General features: G+C 38.0%; 1 protein-coding gene across 12 annotated transcripts in view; it reads left to right on the plus strand.

Moving 5' to 3' along the window:
• bcor (BCL6 corepressor) overlaps window positions 1–20,141 on the plus strand; it is a 311,037-nt gene that overhangs the window by 259,035 nt on the left and 31,861 nt on the right. For 9 of the 12 annotated variants that reach the window (XM_048540211.2, XM_048540210.2, XM_048540215.2 and 6 more), the window contains 6 exons: window positions 213–3,083; window positions 4,343–4,399; window positions 4,769–4,946; window positions 12,723–12,800; window positions 16,419–16,775; window positions 18,569–18,934. In XM_048540211.2, coding sequence (XP_048396168.1) covers window positions 213–3,083; window positions 4,343–4,399; window positions 4,769–4,946; window positions 12,723–12,800; window positions 16,419–16,775; window positions 18,569–18,934 — 3,907 coding nt within the window. The remainder of the gene's footprint in view (window positions 1–212; window positions 3,084–4,342; window positions 4,400–4,768; window positions 4,947–12,722; window positions 12,801–16,418; window positions 16,776–18,568; window positions 18,935–20,141) is intronic. The other 3 variants (XM_048540212.2, XM_048540221.2, XM_048540220.2) reach the window with 2 other exon arrangements.

The raw sequence follows: 20,141 nt of genomic DNA on the forward strand, positions 1-20,141 counted from the left end.
CATAGATCCAGGGTTGTGCAGGCTAAGTGGGTTAACCATGGAAAATGCAGGGTTACAGGGAGACCATAAGGTGGTTGAGTTTGGGTGGGATGCTCTTTGAGGGGGTAGTGTGGACTTGGGCTGAATGGCCTGCTTCCACACGGTAAGGATTCTATGAACATCAAATTAACAGAATAGATATTTATTACTAATTTTTGTGTAATTCTGTCTAGGTGGATGCAGCGTCAGTGAGACAAATTGATCGACTTAGAGCTGCTAGTGGGATTATGCAAGAAGAACTGAGAAACCATAATGGTATTATGTATCCTACTGCACGTGGGCTTAGAAATGAGAAGGAGCAAGAGGCTGCTGTTGCAATGACGAGCCTCGGATTTATGACTGATAGAATGCCTGATTTGAATTATAAATCACATCCACCAGAAACCCTAGAAAATGGCAGTGGCTGCACAAAGCCTCATGAAAGCTTTAGCACACTGTATAAATCACCACCTGGACTACAAAATGCTGCTGGTGCAAGAAGTGAATCATTGGGTTTAGAAGGATCTTCGGCTGGTAAACAAGCACCAGTGAATGGAACTGGTCCTAGTTATTTGCGGCTTCCTTGGATTAGCCCGTACATGGAGAGTCCAGCACCAGGGATGTATCCATTTGTGGAATCACCAAGCAAATACTCAATGAACATGTATAAAACATGCTTGATACCTTCACAGAATTCTTATGGCTTACCACAACACATCTCCTATTCACCTGTCTGTAGCCACAGTGATCGCTTCTTATACATACCACCTCCACATTATGGTTTGCCTCACATCCCTTCATCTCTTCCTTCTCCACTAAGGATTACACCAGCTGCAACATCACCCATAATGTCTTCTATGGTTCATTGTCCTGATAAATGCCTGTCAGGAATAATGACAGGAAATCCTAGATTGCAAGTTGATCCCCAAATTTTGACGCATCAGATATCGAGTGGCAAGAAGACAAGGGTTACGGCTAATGAAAAGTCAAACGCCAGTAGTGTTCCTGCAGACCCTGCTTCATTGTTGCAATCTCCTAAACCACCTGCCCGGCTTCATCTTTCCTCAGCGCAGATTGGAGAGAGCTCTTCTGAATTCCAGAAACACCTAGCCAGAATATCTGGTTCTTCTCCTTCAATGGCACTTCCTCATGGTTATTTAAGCATAAATAGTGAATTTACTTCTCCTGCACGATCAACGAACAGCAAAAATTCAAAACCAACAGAATCTGGTGATAACTTGCAACAAACAGTTACACATTCACGAAGCTCTCAGGCTGAACCAAAAGCTACAAAATCTCCATTACAGCAAGAAACACAGACACCCACCAAAGACTGCAGTGAGAAGCCTTTAGATTTGTCATCAAAAGTAGGCTGTGGTGAGACATCAAGTGATCAGGTGTCCAAGACTGACAGTACTGATAAAGTGGTGCCAGTATCAGCAGCTGGCAAATGGCGCAACAGCTCCTCATTGTCTAGCAAGGAAACGTTTTCTAGCAGGGAAACTCATTCTGAAGTTTCAGCAACTTCAATACATAATGAACTCCCCATTGAAAGACCTGCTATTATCAACAAATTACACTCAACCTGGGCTGTTCCTGGCACTAGTTCTCCTGGTGACCATCAAACCAGTAGTATATTGGTGAGCAATAAAACACTACAGCGTATAATTCCTCATCAGAGAAGTTCCTCATGCCCTAGGATTGGGAGTTCCAATGGTTCTGTCAATCATATTCCAGGCTCAGTGTCTGGATTAGGCCGACCTGCTTCTGCTTCCCCATCACCAAATGTTAGTACTGAATGGGGTCACTCTGACAAGGCTCATAGGAATAACTCTTCAAATAAAACATCTGTGATTCACCAAACAGGGCAGTCCTCTCCAGTACCCAGTAAACAGACCACTAAAGGGACCAAAGGTGGTTGTCAGGATTTTACATCACATTCAACTGAAAGTGGCCATTCATCAGGTTCAATATTTCTCACTCCAAACGAGACATTTTTATCCCCACCTTTACCGTATCCGAACAGATATTTCACCTACTCTACACCTGAAGGAATCTCCATTGGCCATCTTCCTTTACCTGATAAAGGACTTGTATTTCCCCATCCTGCTTTGTTGCCTAATGGCAATTTGTATGCAGGAAACTTGGCACCAAAGCACAGACTTTCTTATACCAGCTTGCCAACTTGCAGAGGTGAATACACCGTGTTTCACAACACACAAAATTTGATCAACCCTATAATTTCATCACATACTTCTCAAGAAGAAAAAAGGAGTGAGGGAGCACAGCGGCGATCTAGATCGCATGATCGACTTCGATGTAATGAAGAGCTGGTTAACAGAGGAAGATCATCAGAAATTTCTCAAAAATCAAATGTAACTCAGTTACATGTTTCCACTGGACTTGAGATCCCGTGTTCTAATCCAAAGAACCATGGCAAAATGTTTGCAAAAGATTACAAGGATAAACCCTTAATCGTGGAACACAATGATCAATGGGGGAAAGTTGAAGTAAAAGCATCTAAAAGGAGCATCCTGCCAGAAGGAAGCAACAAACAATACTCAATGAAGGAAATTGATGAGAAAACAGTTGACCCTGTGGAAGCCATTGCCATACAAGACAGTGTCCACAAAGACAAAGATGTCCACAAGGCAGTAGAATTTTGTAGCTCATCACAGGGTCAGTGTTTACCAAATCAGAACTTAAACAAAGATTTTATTTCAGACTGCCAAAGTAAAGAGAGTACAACAGTTCAGTTGATCGCTGATCTATCGGAGGGTGGTCGTATCATTGATAGTGTTGCCACATCTTTGGGTAATACAAATACCGATAAGGAATTTGGTGCTGAAGCTGAGCAGTTTTTGGCTCAATTGAATCACAGTGATACCAAAGACAGAACTGATGACTTGGACATAGCAGCTGCTAAATTTATGAAGCCAAAAAAGTCTAATCTAACAAAGCGAATTGCAAACTCAGCTGGGTATGTGGGAGATAAGTTTAAGTGTGTCACAACAGAACTCTATGCTGATTCTAGCCAGCTTAGTCGAGAACAACGAGCACTACAGGTGAGTTGCTGACTTATTTGTCAGTAGCTAATATATTAAATTGTTAAAATGCTGGTAAGATCTTTTAATTTTTAATATTTTATATTCTCAATGCATGAGAAAGCTATTTGTGAAATTCAGAGAAAGGGTTTTTGAGATTTCTGGCTTGATTTATATCCAGTGCTATGCTGTGATATATTGTTGATTATCCTATTATGTCATGAGTGTGCAAGTGATGATGCTTAGCAATTAAATCTAAATTGTCCTAGGGATACCTGCGATACCAACAAGGCAATATTTATTGCTCCTCTTAATTGTCCTGAATGTATTAAGGGCCAACCACACATTACGGAACTTGAATCACATTTGGCAAAGCAAGAAATATAATGACAAAACTTTAGCTTTCCTGGTAATTTTCGTGACATTGTTGAATATTTTGGATTCATTTTCTCAAATTGCCACATTGGAATTGAACTTGAGACTTGCTGGTTGCTGTTGCATTATCCCAACACTAGACCATTGTACCCATGTAATGTACCTTGCCCCAGAAACTTTACATATTTTTCCAGCAGCCTTGTGACTTTGCACTATTAAGATTGCATGTCCTTTATATTTCATTATCAATGGTCTTCTGTATAATCCAATCATCCCAATGGAATACATGTTTTAAAAGAAACAGTAGAGAAAGATTAACATGTATACTGTGCATTTAAAAGATGAATGGTTTAGGTATGTGTTCTAAACTTGTGTATTGTCACATTTTGGATTTGTCCTTGTGTTTGTTGTCGTGCTGCTCAATGAATTGAATTTTGGAACTGGATACCACATGTAATCATCCCAATAGGTGCTCTTATTTTATACTTGAGTAGCATGTTCAAATGTTAGACATTGTCTCCTGTTATTGTTCTTGCACCATATCCTCAAACCAAGATGTAGCAAGGGTAAACCCAATTAGTGATACCATGGTCAGTAGGCCTGCAAAGATGAGCTTGCCCTCTGTGGTAGTTACACTACACACATATTGATTCACTAGCTATGGTGTGGACAAGGTGAACTCCTTCCCTTCCTCTTCATGCTTCTTTGCTTTGTTTCTCGCATTTGTACTAAGCATTCCATACATATTTGTTGTTTGTGTGAAGTCTTCAGTAAGCATCACAGATTTACAGACTTTTTGATAGGTAATAAGGCTCTTAATTTTTGTTCTTGTTGTGAAATATTGGTTTATGTCTGTAAAAATGAATGAAAAAGTTCCCCACTGAGTGATCATTTTAATTGAATAGATGGAAGGATTATCACAAGAAGACAGTATTTTATATCAGCCTGCTGCTTACTGTGAGGTCAGTTCTTAAGATTTTTCTCAGATTGTTTTAACTAAAATAAAAGAACTGTTAAGTTTTAGCAGTGAGCCAATAGCTGTGGACCTCAAGATGAGTGTACAAACTACATTCCTTATGTTGTGTTGAAACTCTCCAGCATGTTACAGAATTGTATGTAACAGAAATGTACTGATTCTTTAAAAAAAAACTGCAATATTCTCTTTTTCGCATGGGGACACTGTGGCTATTCATTCTATTAAATCAGTACAAATTAATACTATTCAGTGTTTTTTAAAAAAATACTTTCCAATGGGTGTATAATACAGGTGTGAAAATATTGTTTTATTAACATTATCTATTATTATTTCATCTTATCATTTATGGTTTTAGCGTGCTATGATGCGCTTCTCTGAACTTGAGATGAAGCAACGGGATGATAAAGTTTCTGAAGAATCATTAGAGGACAACAAAGTAAGTGACACTGACTGCAGAAGCCTCACTGGGAAAAAGGAAAAGAAGTCAAAGGGAGATTCAGAAGAAGAAAATACATCTGTGGAAAATTTTGAAGGCGAGTGATAACAGCCTTTGCAATATTATTTGAACATTAAAATGGCTGATATAATCTTCTCATAATAATTGTATACTTAGCATCCCATGAAGAGCCATTTTCTTATGGATATTGATCAAGTAATTCATTTGTCTTGATAAAGTGACTGGCATGTTGAAAAGTGTAAAATGTCTCCAAAGTTGTTTACAAAATGGAATACTGAAGTGGCTAGAGCTGTTTATTCTTTTGCTAATCAAGTTGCATTCTATGAAGAGATACCAGAGCCTTTTTATTATTTATTTATGGGTTGTTGACATCACCAGCTGGCCCAGCATTTATTGCCCATTCCAAATCGTTCTGAAAAATGAGATGGTGAACAGCTTTCTTGAACAATTGCAATCCATTTGGTGTACACCCACAATTCTGTTTCAGAGATGGTCTAGGATTTTGATCCAGTGGCACTAAAATATTTCAAAGTGACGATGATGAGAGGCTTGGAGGAGAACTTGTAGCTAATGGTGTTTCCATGCCTCTGATGCCCTTGTCTTTGATTGTGTGGCTGTGGGTTTGGAAGATTCTGATTAGGAGACTTGATAAATTTCAGCGGAACATCTCGTTGATCACCAGACTGATTTTTTAGATTCTACGTTTGCCAGGATTGACATTTGAATAGAGACTGGATCAGTTAGGACTATATTCACTGAAGTTTGAAAGAATAGGAGGATCACATAAAAACCCATAAAATTCCAGCAGGACTAGACAGGCTAAATGCAGGAAGGATATTCCCAATGACAAAGGTGACTATCTAAGGATATAGAGAAAACCATTTAGGATTAAGACGAGGAGAAATTTCTTCATCCAGAGAATAGTAGACCAGTGGAATTCTCTGCTGCAAAAAACAATTGAGGCCAAAAGTTTGAATGTTTCCAGAAGGATATTAGACAGGGGGCTAAAGGCATCAAAGGGTACGGGGAGAGAAGTGGGAACAGGGTACTGAATTACATGATCAGTCATGATTAAGTTGAATGGCAGAGCTGGCGCAAAGGGTTGAATGCCCTACTCTTGCAATGTTTCTATGATTCTAAATGGTACATGGCTGTGCATTGATGGTGGAGGGAGTGCACATTTGTCGATGTTGTGCCAATAAAGCAGCTGCTTTATCCTGGATGGTGTCAAGCTTCTTGAATGTTCTTGGAACTGCAGTCATCCAGGCAAGTGGGGGATATTGCAACACACTCCTGTCTTCTGCCTTATGTATGGTGGATAGGCTTTGGTGAGTCACTCACTGTACAATTCCTAGCCTCAGACCTGCTTTTGTAGCCACAATATTTATTTGGCGAGTTCATTTCAGTTTCTGGTCAATGAAAACTCCGGGATTGATAGTGGAGGATTCCGTGGTGATAATGCCATTGAATATCAAGTGACAACAGTTGGATTCTTTCTTGCAGAGATGGTAATTGACTGGCACTTGTGTTACAAACAAGTGTTACTTGCCGCTTGTCAGTCTAAGCCTGGATATTGTCTAGGCCTTGCTGCATTTGAACATGACTGCTTCAGTATCTGATGAGCCACAAATGGAGCTGAATGCTGTGTAACAATCAGTGACCATCCCCACTTTTGACCTTATGATGGAGGGAAGGTCATTGAAGAAGCAGCTGTAGATAGTTGGGTCTAGGACTCTTCCCTGAATAGCACCTGCAGAGATGACCTGGAACTGAGATTTCTGACTAGCAACAACTACAACCATCTTTGTTTGCACAAGGTGTGACTTCAATAAGCTTCTACAAAGTATATGCAATTTTAGAATCTGTTCATGCTCCTTGGATAATAAAACTCAGTATTTAATTAACAATTGAGAAAGTTTTAACTTTACTCAGGAAGATAAATATAAATTTCATACAGTTAGCTTGACATGCTATGAATAGGCCTTCTTGCTAGTGGCTTTGATGTTTTCCACATTGAAAAGAAGAGAAACAAGTTTATTCAGCAGCATATTTTTACTCTTCTTCTTGGAACAATTGAGGTTTTAAAAATGCATTACATCACAACAACAGGAGCTTGCATTTGTGTCATATAACTAATGTAATAACATGTCCCTGAGTGTTTCACAGGAGTATTATCAATAACATCTGACATGGCGATAAGGGAGGTAGGAGGGCAGGTAATCATAAACCTGGTCAAAGAGCTGGGTTTTAAGGGGTGATATCAGAAAGAAAAGAGAAATAATGAGAGAGAGATGTAGATGGGAAATTCCAGAGTTTAGCACTGAGGAAACTGAAGACATAAAAAGGAATTCTGTTGGTTTTCAGACAAATATGCTTTTCACAACAGTCATCATTACACTAGTGTATTTTTTTAAATTAGTTTTTATTTTGAATCAAGTATTTTTCCTTTTTAATGGCAATCAAGTGACAACATTGAGCCACAATGCTTTAGGGTGAAAAGTCAACATTGTGGTTTACAGAGATAATAGGAACTGCAGATGCTGGAGAATCTGAGATAACAAGGTGTAGAGCTGGATGAACACAGCAGGCCAAGCAGCATCAGGGGAGCAGGAAGGCTGACATTTCAGTCCTTGGTCCTTCTTCAGATTGTGGTTTACAGATCTGTTCTAATGTCACTCTCTTCTATTAATAATTATCATCGCCTGTCCTAATAATGTCGCTAATTTATATTCATCCTTGTCTGTCAGCGAGTGTTCAGAAATCATCCAATTTTTTGTTTATTTCTATTTACATTGAAAATAATGATTTAAATTGTCTCAACTGCTTTAATGCAGCATACTATTTAGTTACACTTCAAGCTGTTTCATAGCTGCATTGCAGCCTTATCTGTTTTATTAACTTGCCTGCAGTTGAGACCAATAACTGCCATAATATCTTGACTGTTTTGAAAATTAGAGAATTTCTAAATATGAATGTAAATAATGACTTGAGTTTTCCATTCTGAGCATCAAAAGTAAACTTGCAGAAAAATTGTCACCCCCGCCCTAGTATGACTATTGAAGTGCTCCCCCTTCTGTACCATTTATGAAAAAATCTTGGGGCTGTTTAGCATCTCAGTCTTTTCTTGTCCTTTTTATTCAGGGGATGTAAAACCAATATGTGTGTATATGCTTATTTAAAGGTACATGGGTGGTTTATGAAATTATTTTCAAATATAGTTTTAACACTCCAGATTTAAGCAGAAGAGCCACATTACTAGTAAGACTGCAAAAATTGTCGTCAAGGAGGATGGGGAAGGCTTTTAACAACAAAATTCAACATTTTTGGCTGTTGGCACTGAAACTGTGCTGTCCAATAGTAGCGAGCAAATGCTAATCTTATTCATCTTACATTTCTTTAATCCACTGACTTTGGTAGCAAGTGAAGAAGTTTTAGATACCCTTTAATCTCACAGTGTAGCTTCAAGGTCATTGTCATATAGAAACCGCCAGTTTCAGAGCATCAGAGTGCCTGTTGAAAAAAAAGTGACAATTTTTGGGTGCATTCAGGAAGTTGCACAGGTGAAATTGCTGTCCATGTTCACTAAAGGTTCCATCAAATTAATTTGCCTAATCAGTAATGTAAACAGCAATCTGACAGTAATATAGCCTGCAAGCATTTATCTGGTCTTTACAGTGTGTTCCTGGCATATTTAAGATTTGGTGATCCAGCCCCATTTTACTAATGCAGCTAAAAATAAGCCTTTGACAAAATATAATCAAAAATAAGTGTGCAAACTTCCACCTGAAATTACCTGCTTTAAAATTGCCAAAAAACATTTGAATGAGTCAATGTAATTTTTTCTCTGCTTGCTCTATCGGTGCTAACAAATGCTTAATTAAATATTTTTTAATGTGAGCATAAAATGTGTCCAAGTATCTCATGCCAAAATAATCGGTGCAAATTGAAGAGCCTTTCCCAACCAGTGCAATTGATACGTGCCACATACTCTGAGTTATCTCCCAATTTCCACCTCCTTGACCATATCTACCAATGGGCAATATGCGGATTAAAAATGGTCAGTGGTGGCGTCAAAAACCACAGATTGACTGGGAAAATTCAATTATTGTGGGTGAACAGGGAGGTGAGTTGAGTGAAGAGAGGGCGGGAGAGACTACCGATTCGAAGAGATGACACTGGAGGAGGAAGAGAATTGCAAAGCAGAGAGAGGGTTGCAAAGGAGTGAGAGGTGTGAATAGAGAGAGAAATTAGAGAAAACATCTCAATACACTTCAAAAAAAGCTATTTGAATTTCATGCAAATTGTAGAATGTCGAGAACAGAGCTGCAGGAGTTCAGTAAAAGTTCATAGAATCCCTACGGTGTGGAAACAGGCCCTTTGGCCCAACAAGTCCACGTTCACCCTCAGAGCATCCCACACAGACACATCCCCCTCATCTACACATCCCTGAATACAATGGGCAATTTAGCATGACCAATCCACCTAGCCGGCACATCTTTGGACTGTGGGAGGAAATCGATGCAGACACGGGGACAATGTGCAAACTCCACACAGTCACCAAAGCTTGGAATCGAACCTGGGGCTGTGGGGCAGCAGTGTTAACCTCTGAGCCACAGTAGTTAGTGTATGGGGAAAAAAGCAGTGGATGTTATTGCAATGAACACTGGCAGTTGTATAATATTGAACAGTTTTATTTCACATACGTTTTGCATTTGTGTGTTAGCCATCTCAAAGCATCTTGCGTGACCTGAATTCCTTGAGGTGCAGTGACTATGTTCAAATTAGACATATAGCAGTTTAGCTATGATGTCAGTAGTGTGCAGAATGCAATTTTTGTCTCCAGAAGAGTCAGTTTTTTTTAGTAAAAAGCATTTGTTGCTAACTTACGCCAATTGTTTCATGCTAATTTAAGTATTGTGGTGTCTGGCTGACCAGTATTTTCCTTGTATGTTGTGGCTCTAAGTTTAATAGAATAATGATAATTATTGATGATATTGATGATTTCTTCTAATTCTGCTTCTGAGCAACCTTGTCTATTAAGACAGGTTGGTGATGGTATTGATGGTGAGGAGGATGGCCCCAGGCAATACTCTGATGTAGATCAGCTGGTAAACAGAGTGCAGCAATGCCAGATGGAATTTAATCCTCAAGTATGAGGTAACACATTTTGGGAGGTTTAATAAGAGAAGATGTACACAATGAATGGTAGGGCCCTCAGAGTACTGAGGAATAAAATGTCTTTGGTGTACAAATCCATAGATCATTTAAGGAGTCAGCACAGGTAGACAGGGTGCTAATGAAGGCATATGGGATGTTTGCCTTTATTAGTTGGGATTAGAATATAGGAGCGAGGAAGTTTTGTTGCAATTTTATAAAACATTGGTTAGGCCATAGGTAGCGTTCTGGTTGCCCTACTTTTAGGAAGGACGTGCTGATGCTGGAAAACATGCAGAGGATATTCATCATGATATTGCCTGCGATGGAAAGTCTCAGTTATGAGGAGAGATGGACAGGCTGGGTTTTTCTAGGAGCAGAGGAGGATCTGATTGAGGTATACAAAAATTATGAGAGGCATTGTCATGATAAGTTATGAGAATCTTTTCCCGTGGCAGTCATGTCTGAAACCAGAGGACATAAGTTTAGATGAGGAATAAGTGGTTTAGAGGAGATCTGTGGAAACTTTTTTTTCACCCAGCGGGTGGTAGAAATATAGAATGCCCTGCCAGAGTGAGTGGTGGAGGCAGGCACTTTCTAACATTTAAGAAGCATCTGGTCAAGCACTTAAAATGCTAGGGTACAGCAGGCTGTGGACCAAATGTTGCAGGTACGTGGGATTAGTATAATTTGGTGTTTCCTGGTCAGCATAGACATGATGGGCCAGAAGGCCAGTATCCATGCTGAAACACTTTATGACTATGACAAATACAACAGCCCTTGTTGCTAAGTGACTGCATCACTTTAATAAGGAGCGAGTGAGATTGACAAAGGAGGCCTTGTAAACCAAAACTGAGCCACTGAAAATTAAAAAGAGCCGTAAAAAAAAAATTTCAAGAGACTCCTGAGTTGTATTTGAGCCCTGGGTCTGATCTCTGTGAATTGGTCTTGAACTTAAGAATTGCTGGAAAATATGAGCATAAGTGGTTTCAACATAACTTATTTGAATTCAAAATTGGCCAATGTTGCTTGCATTAGCTGATGTTAATCATGCAGTTAGTTCAAGTTTGATATATGAAATAGTATCATTTCTAAAACACAGAATCAGTGAGCCAGTGTACTCATCATAGTTGTATTGTCAAGCTCATTGTTTTCAAGACCACCAGCCTCTGTATTTAATGTCTAATTACTCAGCAAGCCATATGCTCATCATCAGTGGCATTTCAGTGTCTTGTACTATCATACAGTTTTAAATGCTTTATTCAGAAAGTGACCCTTAGTAGAGAGAAATTGTATCAGTGATCATTTCAACCAATAGGTTTTCCCTTCACGAGGTCATTCATTAATGCTGTTGAATTAGTGGTTGACACTTCAATTCCCTGTTAGTCTACTTACTCGCCTGCCAATCATCTGTCAGTGAAAGACCAGTAATGAAACTGCCTGGTTGCTGTGTGAATTGAAACTATTACCATGACAACAACGCAATGGAGTATTTCCATGGTACACCACGTAGTGATAAATTACGAGATGTGCCATGTGTCATACGATTCTTGTTAGCTGTGATTAACTAATTTAAACAACCACAAATAATTTGCCATTATGTAAGTGTTTGTCATGCGTTAGTCAGAAATCTTGAGCACTACTGATAATATTATCTTGTACACTATTAACAGCAACATTAGAAAGGCAGATAAATGTTGTAGAAATTTGCTTTTTCCAAAGTCAGTGTTTCAGTGATGCCATCAGTCCTTGCATATAATGTGTCTGTCCTTTTTAAATATGAACCAAAGCAGTAAGTGTGAACAGGTGAATAGATCCTGCCCATCTTCTGACTCACCTATCCGCTGCGCCCTTCCCAGTGAGCATACACAATAACTCCCGACCTGCATCCACCTATCCTCATCCCATCCAACCTACCTCCAGCCCCATTCACCCTCCGTCAGTTTATTTTTGGGCTCCCACCCTCTCCCCAGTCCTGACAAAGGGTTTCAGCCTGAAACATTGACTGCTGCTCGAATGCTGCCTGGCCTTCACAGTCTGTATCTCTTAGTAACAAGTAAGCTGTGTTAATGAACAGAAGAAAGATATGGCATGGTTCTCATTCCCAATCACTATTCAGTGAATCCAACTGTAAAATTTTACTAGAGATAATGGGAACTGCAGATGCTGGAGAATCCGAGACAACAAAGTGTGGAGCTCGATGAACACAGCAGGCCAAGCAGCGTCTTAGGAGCACAAAAGCTTTTGTGCTCCTAAGATGCTGCTTGGCCTGCTGTGTTCATCCAGCTCCACACTTTGTTTATCCATATGAAATTTTACTGTGTGTAGTCTGAAGTCTGAAGAGGAGTATGAACATAGAATTGAAAACAACACTTGAATTTCCTGTTGATAACAGCAGACCAGTATTCCAACACATGCAAAGAATATTCTCATACATTTCCTTTTTAATACAGCATTAACTGTTCATTTTAAAATGTTTGATGTTTCTGCTAAAATGCTAAACCAGAAATGTTGAACAAACACATAAAGTTTAAATACTTAAGAGTTACAACAAGTATTTCTTGAGTTTAGTCACCTGTCCCATTTGTTGTTATTTGATAGATTATAGCCGAATATAACTGCAGGACTGAATAATTGCATCTATAATGTGACTGACCAACCAAAAGCTGTACTTTTAATTTTATTTCTTATAAATTAGCCTTCCGAAAGAAGCAAAAGAATGGATTCCGAGATTTCATTCCACTTTTTCTGAAAGTGCAAACACGAAGCCAGTCTGGTATGTATGTATTCTGCTATTGCAGCAGAAGGTTAAAAATATTAATTATTCATACATTTTAGTCTGAATTAAGACTTTATTATTTTATAAAAATAGCATTGTGCTTGAACCAGAATAAAAGTCAAATACTGCAGGTGCTGGAGATCTGAAATAAAAGATATTGTTGAAACATCTCAGCAGGTTCAGTAGTATCTGTGGAGGGAGAAATAGTTAATGTGATCGGTCCAATATGATTTTCCAGTAAGAACACTTGGGCCAGATGTTGTTTGTGATTCTGTGCTTAAATCTCGAATGTGTTTGTATGGCCTCATATAGCAACTAATGTTTATAATATTCGTATCATACAAAGTTGTGGTCTGCAACTAACAATTATTGTTCTGAAGACTATTTATATTACATAAGAAGAACTAAATGAACCAGACCCCCTTCCCACATGTATATCACCCACTCTTTGTGAATAGAATTGTGAAAATATTTCCAAGGGAGAAGCTTGACCCATAATAAGTCAGAAATGACACTAGGTTATAATCCAACAGGTATTTGAAAACACAAGCTTTCAAAATTTCCAAGTTTTCAGATAAACCTGTTGGACTATTACAGTCCATCACAGTCCAACATCAGCACCTCCACATTACAGTAACTGTGCAATAGGTGCCATTCTACACTGCAGCTGCTCTCATCCCACTCCCTACTCTTGCCTTGTACCGTTTGATGTTTTGCTTCAAATGTTTATCTTGAATCAGTTGTGGTAATCTCTGACAATGTCATATTGAATAGTTTATTAATCCTATAGATGAAAAATTGATCCCAAATTCCTTTTTATGTTCTAATACTAATATCCATTTGTTTCCAGTTCACTGACTGGTCCAATTTGTTTTTAATTACACCTGAAAGCTATTTAAACTTTTAAACACTTGTTAAAGCACAGTTTAACCTTTCACTTGTAGTTAACACAGTTCTGATTTTTCAAAGTTTTGACAGTTACGTTTCCTTATTCTTGCAAATATTGTTTTAAATTGACCTTGCATCTTTGCCGATAACAGGGTTCTCCAAACTGCTCAAGGTTCTCTAGCTCTAGCAATGTGGTCTGCTTTTATCTTGCAACAGACTTCTGGGTTGTAGGGGTTTGTTTTACATTGTTAGTTTTCCATGCTTCACATTGTACTTATGAAAACCTCTTGAACACTTCTTACACTCTATCTCATAGATGTCTTTTATTTCTTTGATTTGTCTAATTATGCTTTAGTTATCTCTTCAGTTTGTCAAGTTTGCACTTTTTAAGTATTTTCAAATCTCCACAGTGTCTCAGGTTATTTCTTTGTCTTCTGTGTGCGCATGTGTGATTTTGTATCCTTCACCCCACCAACCTGATTTCTCTTAAATGCTGTTCATTTGTAACATTGTTCAATTCTGGAGGAGTGATTTCTACTTGAAATCTGAATTATCCCATATTTTTAAAAAATAAAACAAAAGACTACAGACTTTGAAAATCTTCAACAAAAATAGAAATTGCTAGAGAACCTCAGCGGTCTGGCAGCACATATGGAGATAGAAACAAACTTGATGTTCGAGTCTGAAGAAGGTTTACTGGACTTGAAACATTAACTCTGTTTTCTCTCTGCTAGACCTGCTAAGTTTCTCCAGTGATTTCAGCTTGCAGTTTTTAATGTTTCACAAGATCAGTTGAGTACATGTAGCATAATCTGGTTTTGTGGTCTGTGATGTTTGTGCGGATTAATTATGCTTCTTATCATTGAGTGCTGATCTAAAAAATAAAATCAGAGTCTTCTGGTTTCGCGTAGAAAAACATCACATTTTAAAGAAATATCTTTGTGCACTCTAGATCACTTTTTTTACAGATTAATAGTGTAAAGTTGGATATAGAACAAGTTGTACCTTCATCCAAGTCATTTTACATACTTATCAGTCAGTAGAATTGTCTGATAACCCTTCTTGATATCCCTTCCTTCTACATTTTACAAGTGTATGTTGCTGCTCCCTTTCTCAATTTTCCAAGCCCATTTAAAATCTGATAGCCTGAAATTCCATATTTCACATTCCTGAAAATGCTGGTATCAAAATCGGAAATTTCACGTATCTGGTGTAGATAAACTGTCGATATTTATCTGCAGCCTTTGACATGATTGACCACACTATCTTCCTTCAGCACCTCCCTTCTATTGACCAGCAGTGGGCTGAGTGTAATCTATCTTAACTATTCTTAGCAGTCTAATCATTATCAGAGAATCACTTCTTTCCCTTCTACACAATTACACCTGGTGTGCCCAAAGGATCTATCCCGAACCCCCTCCTATTTCCCAGCCAAAAGCTTCCTTTGAGTGTTACAATCATGGAACCTGATACTGACATTTTCTGTGCACTTCCTTATACTTCTCAAAGTATTTTGGCTTCTGGTTAAGCACTGATTATTTTTTAAAAAACTGTTCCCTTGTTTTCTAATCTCTCCCTGATCTGCTCCATTCCCACAATCCTAAAATGTCATGGTGCCTAACTAATTCTGGTGTCTTGAGCATCTGGAATTTATAATTGTTCTACTATTGGGGGCTGTGCTTCAGTTGCCAAGGCATTAATTCTGAAGTTCCTTAATAAACATCTTTACCATTCTTTCCTCCTTTAAGAAACTCACTTATTTTACCAAGCTTTTGGTACCTGCCCTAATATCATCTTGTCCGGCTCAGCACCAAATTTTGTTCGCTAAAACCACTGAAGTATCTTGGTGTATTAAAGGCATTGTAAAAATCTAAGTTATAGTCATGTTAATATTCCAAACATCTGCAATGTCTCCTACATTTCAATAGTTTTGAATTTGTATTTTAATTCTTTTATTTACTCTACATGCATCAGTGTTGGGTAATGCATATTTGAATGCTTGGTGCCCAATGCCTGAAATTTAGATGCACATAATCATATTCAAATCCCACTGCTGACTGTATTCTGTAGTCTTATAATTCTCTGACACTTCATCAGTTTCTTTTATTCAATCATAGGATGCTGGTGATGTTGGCAGGGCCAATATTTATTGATTATCACTAATTTGCCAAGAGAGCAATTAAGATTCATCAACATTGCTGTGGGTTTGGAGTCACATGTGGATCAGACCAGGGCTAGCAAATTTCCTTTCCTAAAAGATATTAGTGGACCAGATGGGTTTTTGTGACAATTGACAGTGGTTACATGGTTCCCATTAGATTTCTTTTAATTCAAGTTTTTCTTAAAAAATTGAATTCGGATTTCACCTTTGAACCATAGTAGGACTCAAATCATAATTCCAGAACTCTATTCTGGGGCTGTGAAGTGTTAGTCAGTCGCAATACTATTATGTCACTGCCCCCTTATTTTAACATTTGTTAAATTTACTACTATTGGTGTGAGGCCATTTTGTCTATAGTTCCTTGATTTGTTCTTTTACAACTTGTGAAAGGGGTGACAATTTGTTGTCCTACTTTTACTGTTGACCTAAGTATTCTAGTGTTTATACCATGCCTGTTTGTTTGTCATAAGTAAAATTTGCCCTGGTGTTTTCAAAGAATTTTATTCGTTATCAAACATAAGATACTGAAGTGTACCTGAGAACTAATCAGCCTTATTTTACTACAGATGATCTAGATGGTAATGAAAAATACCTAGATGGGTTGGTTGAAAAGTATAAAAATGGAGAATATTGGACAGATCAAACCAATGCAGAGAGTTCCACCACCCAGAAAGAATCCACTTTGAATGAGGAGTTTGAAAAATCTCTACGAACTTATCATCACAATGATGCTACCTATTGTTCTGAGTTGAGCTGTGAGAAGAATGCCCAGTATTGCAAGGAAAAGTTACAGGACAAACAGAATGAAACAAACACTCATGAAGTACAATCAGAGATGAAGGAATATCATGAGAATTGCATCAGTCAAGCTGTGCAGCCAGACATTTCCAAGACTAAAAGAAAAAGACAATGTTCCATCACTGGTAAGAATAATATTTTACACTTTAGTTGCGTATGTATTGTAATTATGAGAAAAAAAATAAAATGTCTGTCAGTTAGAATGAGTAAAATATATCCCGTATTTCAAGACAGGTTGAAAATTCATTCCTTATTCAAATGTCCAGCTGAATAAACACTTCTGGTATAAATTCCAAATATATCTTTCTGTTTGATATGTACACTAAAGGTTTCAAAGTTCCTTCTCCTTTTTTTGCATTTTGAACAAACACTTTGAAGGCATTTGAATCCTTAGAATGCCTGAATAGCCTCAGATGTTGCAAAAGTGCAAATACCATTTTGTTAATTTTTTTCAATTTATTAATACAAAATATTGCAAAAAGAGATTTCAAAGCAACTTGCAAAAATCAGATTCAAAATCACTATTCTTTAAGCAAAATGAAAAAGATAACTGTATATTTTAGGTTTTGGTCCAGAACTGCTTGCTTGGAAGTTAAAAAAACTAGTATTTTAAGAGTAATAGTTGCTATTGTAGGCTGTCGAGTACATTACTGGACTGTATTGCTGAGACTCCAGGCTCAAATTTTTGCTTAATTTAGTTGCTCCAGGTAGGTTTATTTCCTCAGATCTAGGATATTTTGTTCAATTGAATACAGCAGCATGTAGAAATATCTCCTCCATTTGTTGCGAGAGAGGATTTATGGGAGATGAGCACAGAGGAAAAGCCCACTGTTTGGGCTGTCCTGACCAAAGAAGATCATATGGTGTTACAAAGAGAACCAAAACAGTATATTAGCAGAGAATAAATTACTTTTAAAGGATAAGTTGACAGTGATTAAATCTTTGCCTACTTTTTTTGTACTTCTAAATTCCTTCAATTTTCAACTTACTTTCTCTGAACTAGCCATTCTGCATCTATTATTCTGGACAGTGAGTGATAGTTGTCTTTGACCATGAGGAAGATATTATAGCAGCCTGGTCACATCCCATAAAAAGTACATATGAAATGTAGGAAACACTGAAAGGCAATGAGCAGAAGCACCACAAAATTTTTGTTATTATTTTAGCTTTCTAACTTGGCAATATTGAAGTAGCTGTAACACCCCTACCTGTAACTTGGCTGATCATTTAATGCAGCACAGAATCTGGATGAGCTTGAATTTTCCTAGTTTGCACCATGCTGCGCAGTCTACTGATCCACCAGGGGATTCATTCTTACCAAGTTAATGACAACAAAAACTTACATCTTCAAAGACAGCTGATGGAATTTCTGTCTCAACATAATACCCTCTAGATATAGGCCATTCATTTTATATAAATAATAAATAACAGTTTAGGTTTGGCTTCTTGTCAAAGCTATCCACCTATGAGTGCACTATAATAGGAAAGGAACACGTTTCTTAATTTAAATATTGTGATTTACTTTCTTCAGGAGCTGTGCTACATGCAAGCAAAATCTAAATTCTAAGTACAGAACCTTATCCTTCAAGTCGTCTGTATTTTTTATATTAACTTTATAATAATAGTGATTACAAATTTGAATAAAATTGAGAATCTTCATAAGATAATTAAATTATATTGCTGTCTTTAAATAGTTAACACTTTCATTGGATAAAATGAACTTTAGAGTTACTGAGAATCTCATTTTTCCAGTATCATGTTGTGAATACTGAAAATGATGCACTGGTATTATTTAGAATACATAATTTTTTTAATCATTATGGTCATCTCTTGGTAAAAATGTTAGTGCTACATAGGGGTTTGTCTGTAGTGTTATTAGCTGTAGGGCATGTTTCATTGTCCTGAACTATTTTCACAGTAGATGAATGGACTGAGAAGGAGATGAATGATGAATCCACAGACAACTCAGAAGACTCACATTCAAGTGAAGTAACAAACCTAAAGGTGTGCATTGAGCTGACAGGACTGCATCCCCGCAAGCAAAGGCACCTGCACCATCTAAGGGCACTCTGGGAGCAGCAAGTGTCTCCTGACAGATCCACTCCCTCCAAGTCAGGTCGGCTCAGTAAGAAAGAGTTAGCTGGGGCCAAGGAGCCAGAGTTCATGGCAAAGGAAACTGAAGTCAAAGACAGGTTAGAAGAAAGAAACACCAGGAAAGGATCTGAGGCCAAATCCAGCAGAATTGGATCTGAGGAGACCTTCAATAGAAATGACATTGAAAAAGGTATACTTGTAACCTGGAGAAGTCTGTATATATTTTTTCTTAATTCCCGACATATCTATCATACTTTGCTGAGCAAAGTGAAAGTTCTTACAGTACCCACAATTCCCTCTTTAACTAAATATGAAGCTGTCCAGGAGAAGGAATTCTGAAATGTTAAAGTACTTCAGTGAAAGAAATTGAAGTACATTGACTTCAATGTATTTATTTTTCATCCTGGCCATTTCTTAACAAAGAGTTAAGTGCTTTCATGCAATTATCTATTTATTGATGGCTCCCTTCTTTCATTTCTTTCCAAATCATTTAACGCAGTGCATCCTGTTTCAGTTTTGAGGATAAGATTGTCTAGCCTGTGGGCAGGCCTACAACCACAGTCAGTATTAATTCAAGGTGGTTGACAGAAGGTCCTTTTCAAATTGTCAAATCAGGTGATACCAATCATCGCTTTTCAAAAAAAAAGGGAAGAAAGTGTTTGATATGCTACTCCAACTAAGTAACTCAACTAAATACTGGTGAATTGACCTGACTGAAGCAAACAGATATGAGCATCAGGCTGAATTAAAGCTCACATTTGGGATTTCCACTTTGGGGTGTTGGCTGCTTAACTAAATTGACCATAATATAACCAGGTCAATAATTGAATACTTTGAAAATGTAACATTTGGCCTGTCAGTTGATGAAATACAGTTTCTCGACTGTCTGTTGAGCTTCATTGGAACAATACATACAGCCAAGGACAGAATGGTCAACGTTCAAGTAGCATGGAGGATTAAAAGACACTCAACTGGAAACATTGAGTCATTCTTGTGGACTAAATGAAGGTGTTCAGCAAAATGGTCATCCAGTCTGTGTTGATCTTGCCAGTGCAGAGAAGATTACTTTGTGTGCAGCAAATTTGTACGCTGTTTTGAAAGAAGTACATGTAAGTCTCTGTATCCCCTAGGACTGTTTAGGATCCGGATGTTGGGATGGTAGGAAAAGGCAGGTATTGCATCTCATTCTTGTGTGGAAAATGGTTTTGGGCTGATGGAAAAGTGGACCCAGGTATCACTGAGGTAACAATCCCATCAGAGTGTTGAGCAAGGAGAGAAAATGGCTTTGTCAGTGGCATTATGCCAGAGGTGTCAGAAATGGCAGAGACAATCTGCTGAATGTGGATCTTGGTGGATAGAAGGCGAAGATGAGGAGAATCCTATCATGCTTCTGGAAG

Source organism: Stegostoma tigrinum, chromosome 12 (assembly GCF_030684315.1).
Source record: "Stegostoma tigrinum isolate sSteTig4 chromosome 12, sSteTig4.hap1, whole genome shotgun sequence".
Lineage (NCBI taxonomy): Eukaryota > Metazoa > Chordata > Chondrichthyes > Orectolobiformes > Stegostomatidae > Stegostoma > Stegostoma tigrinum.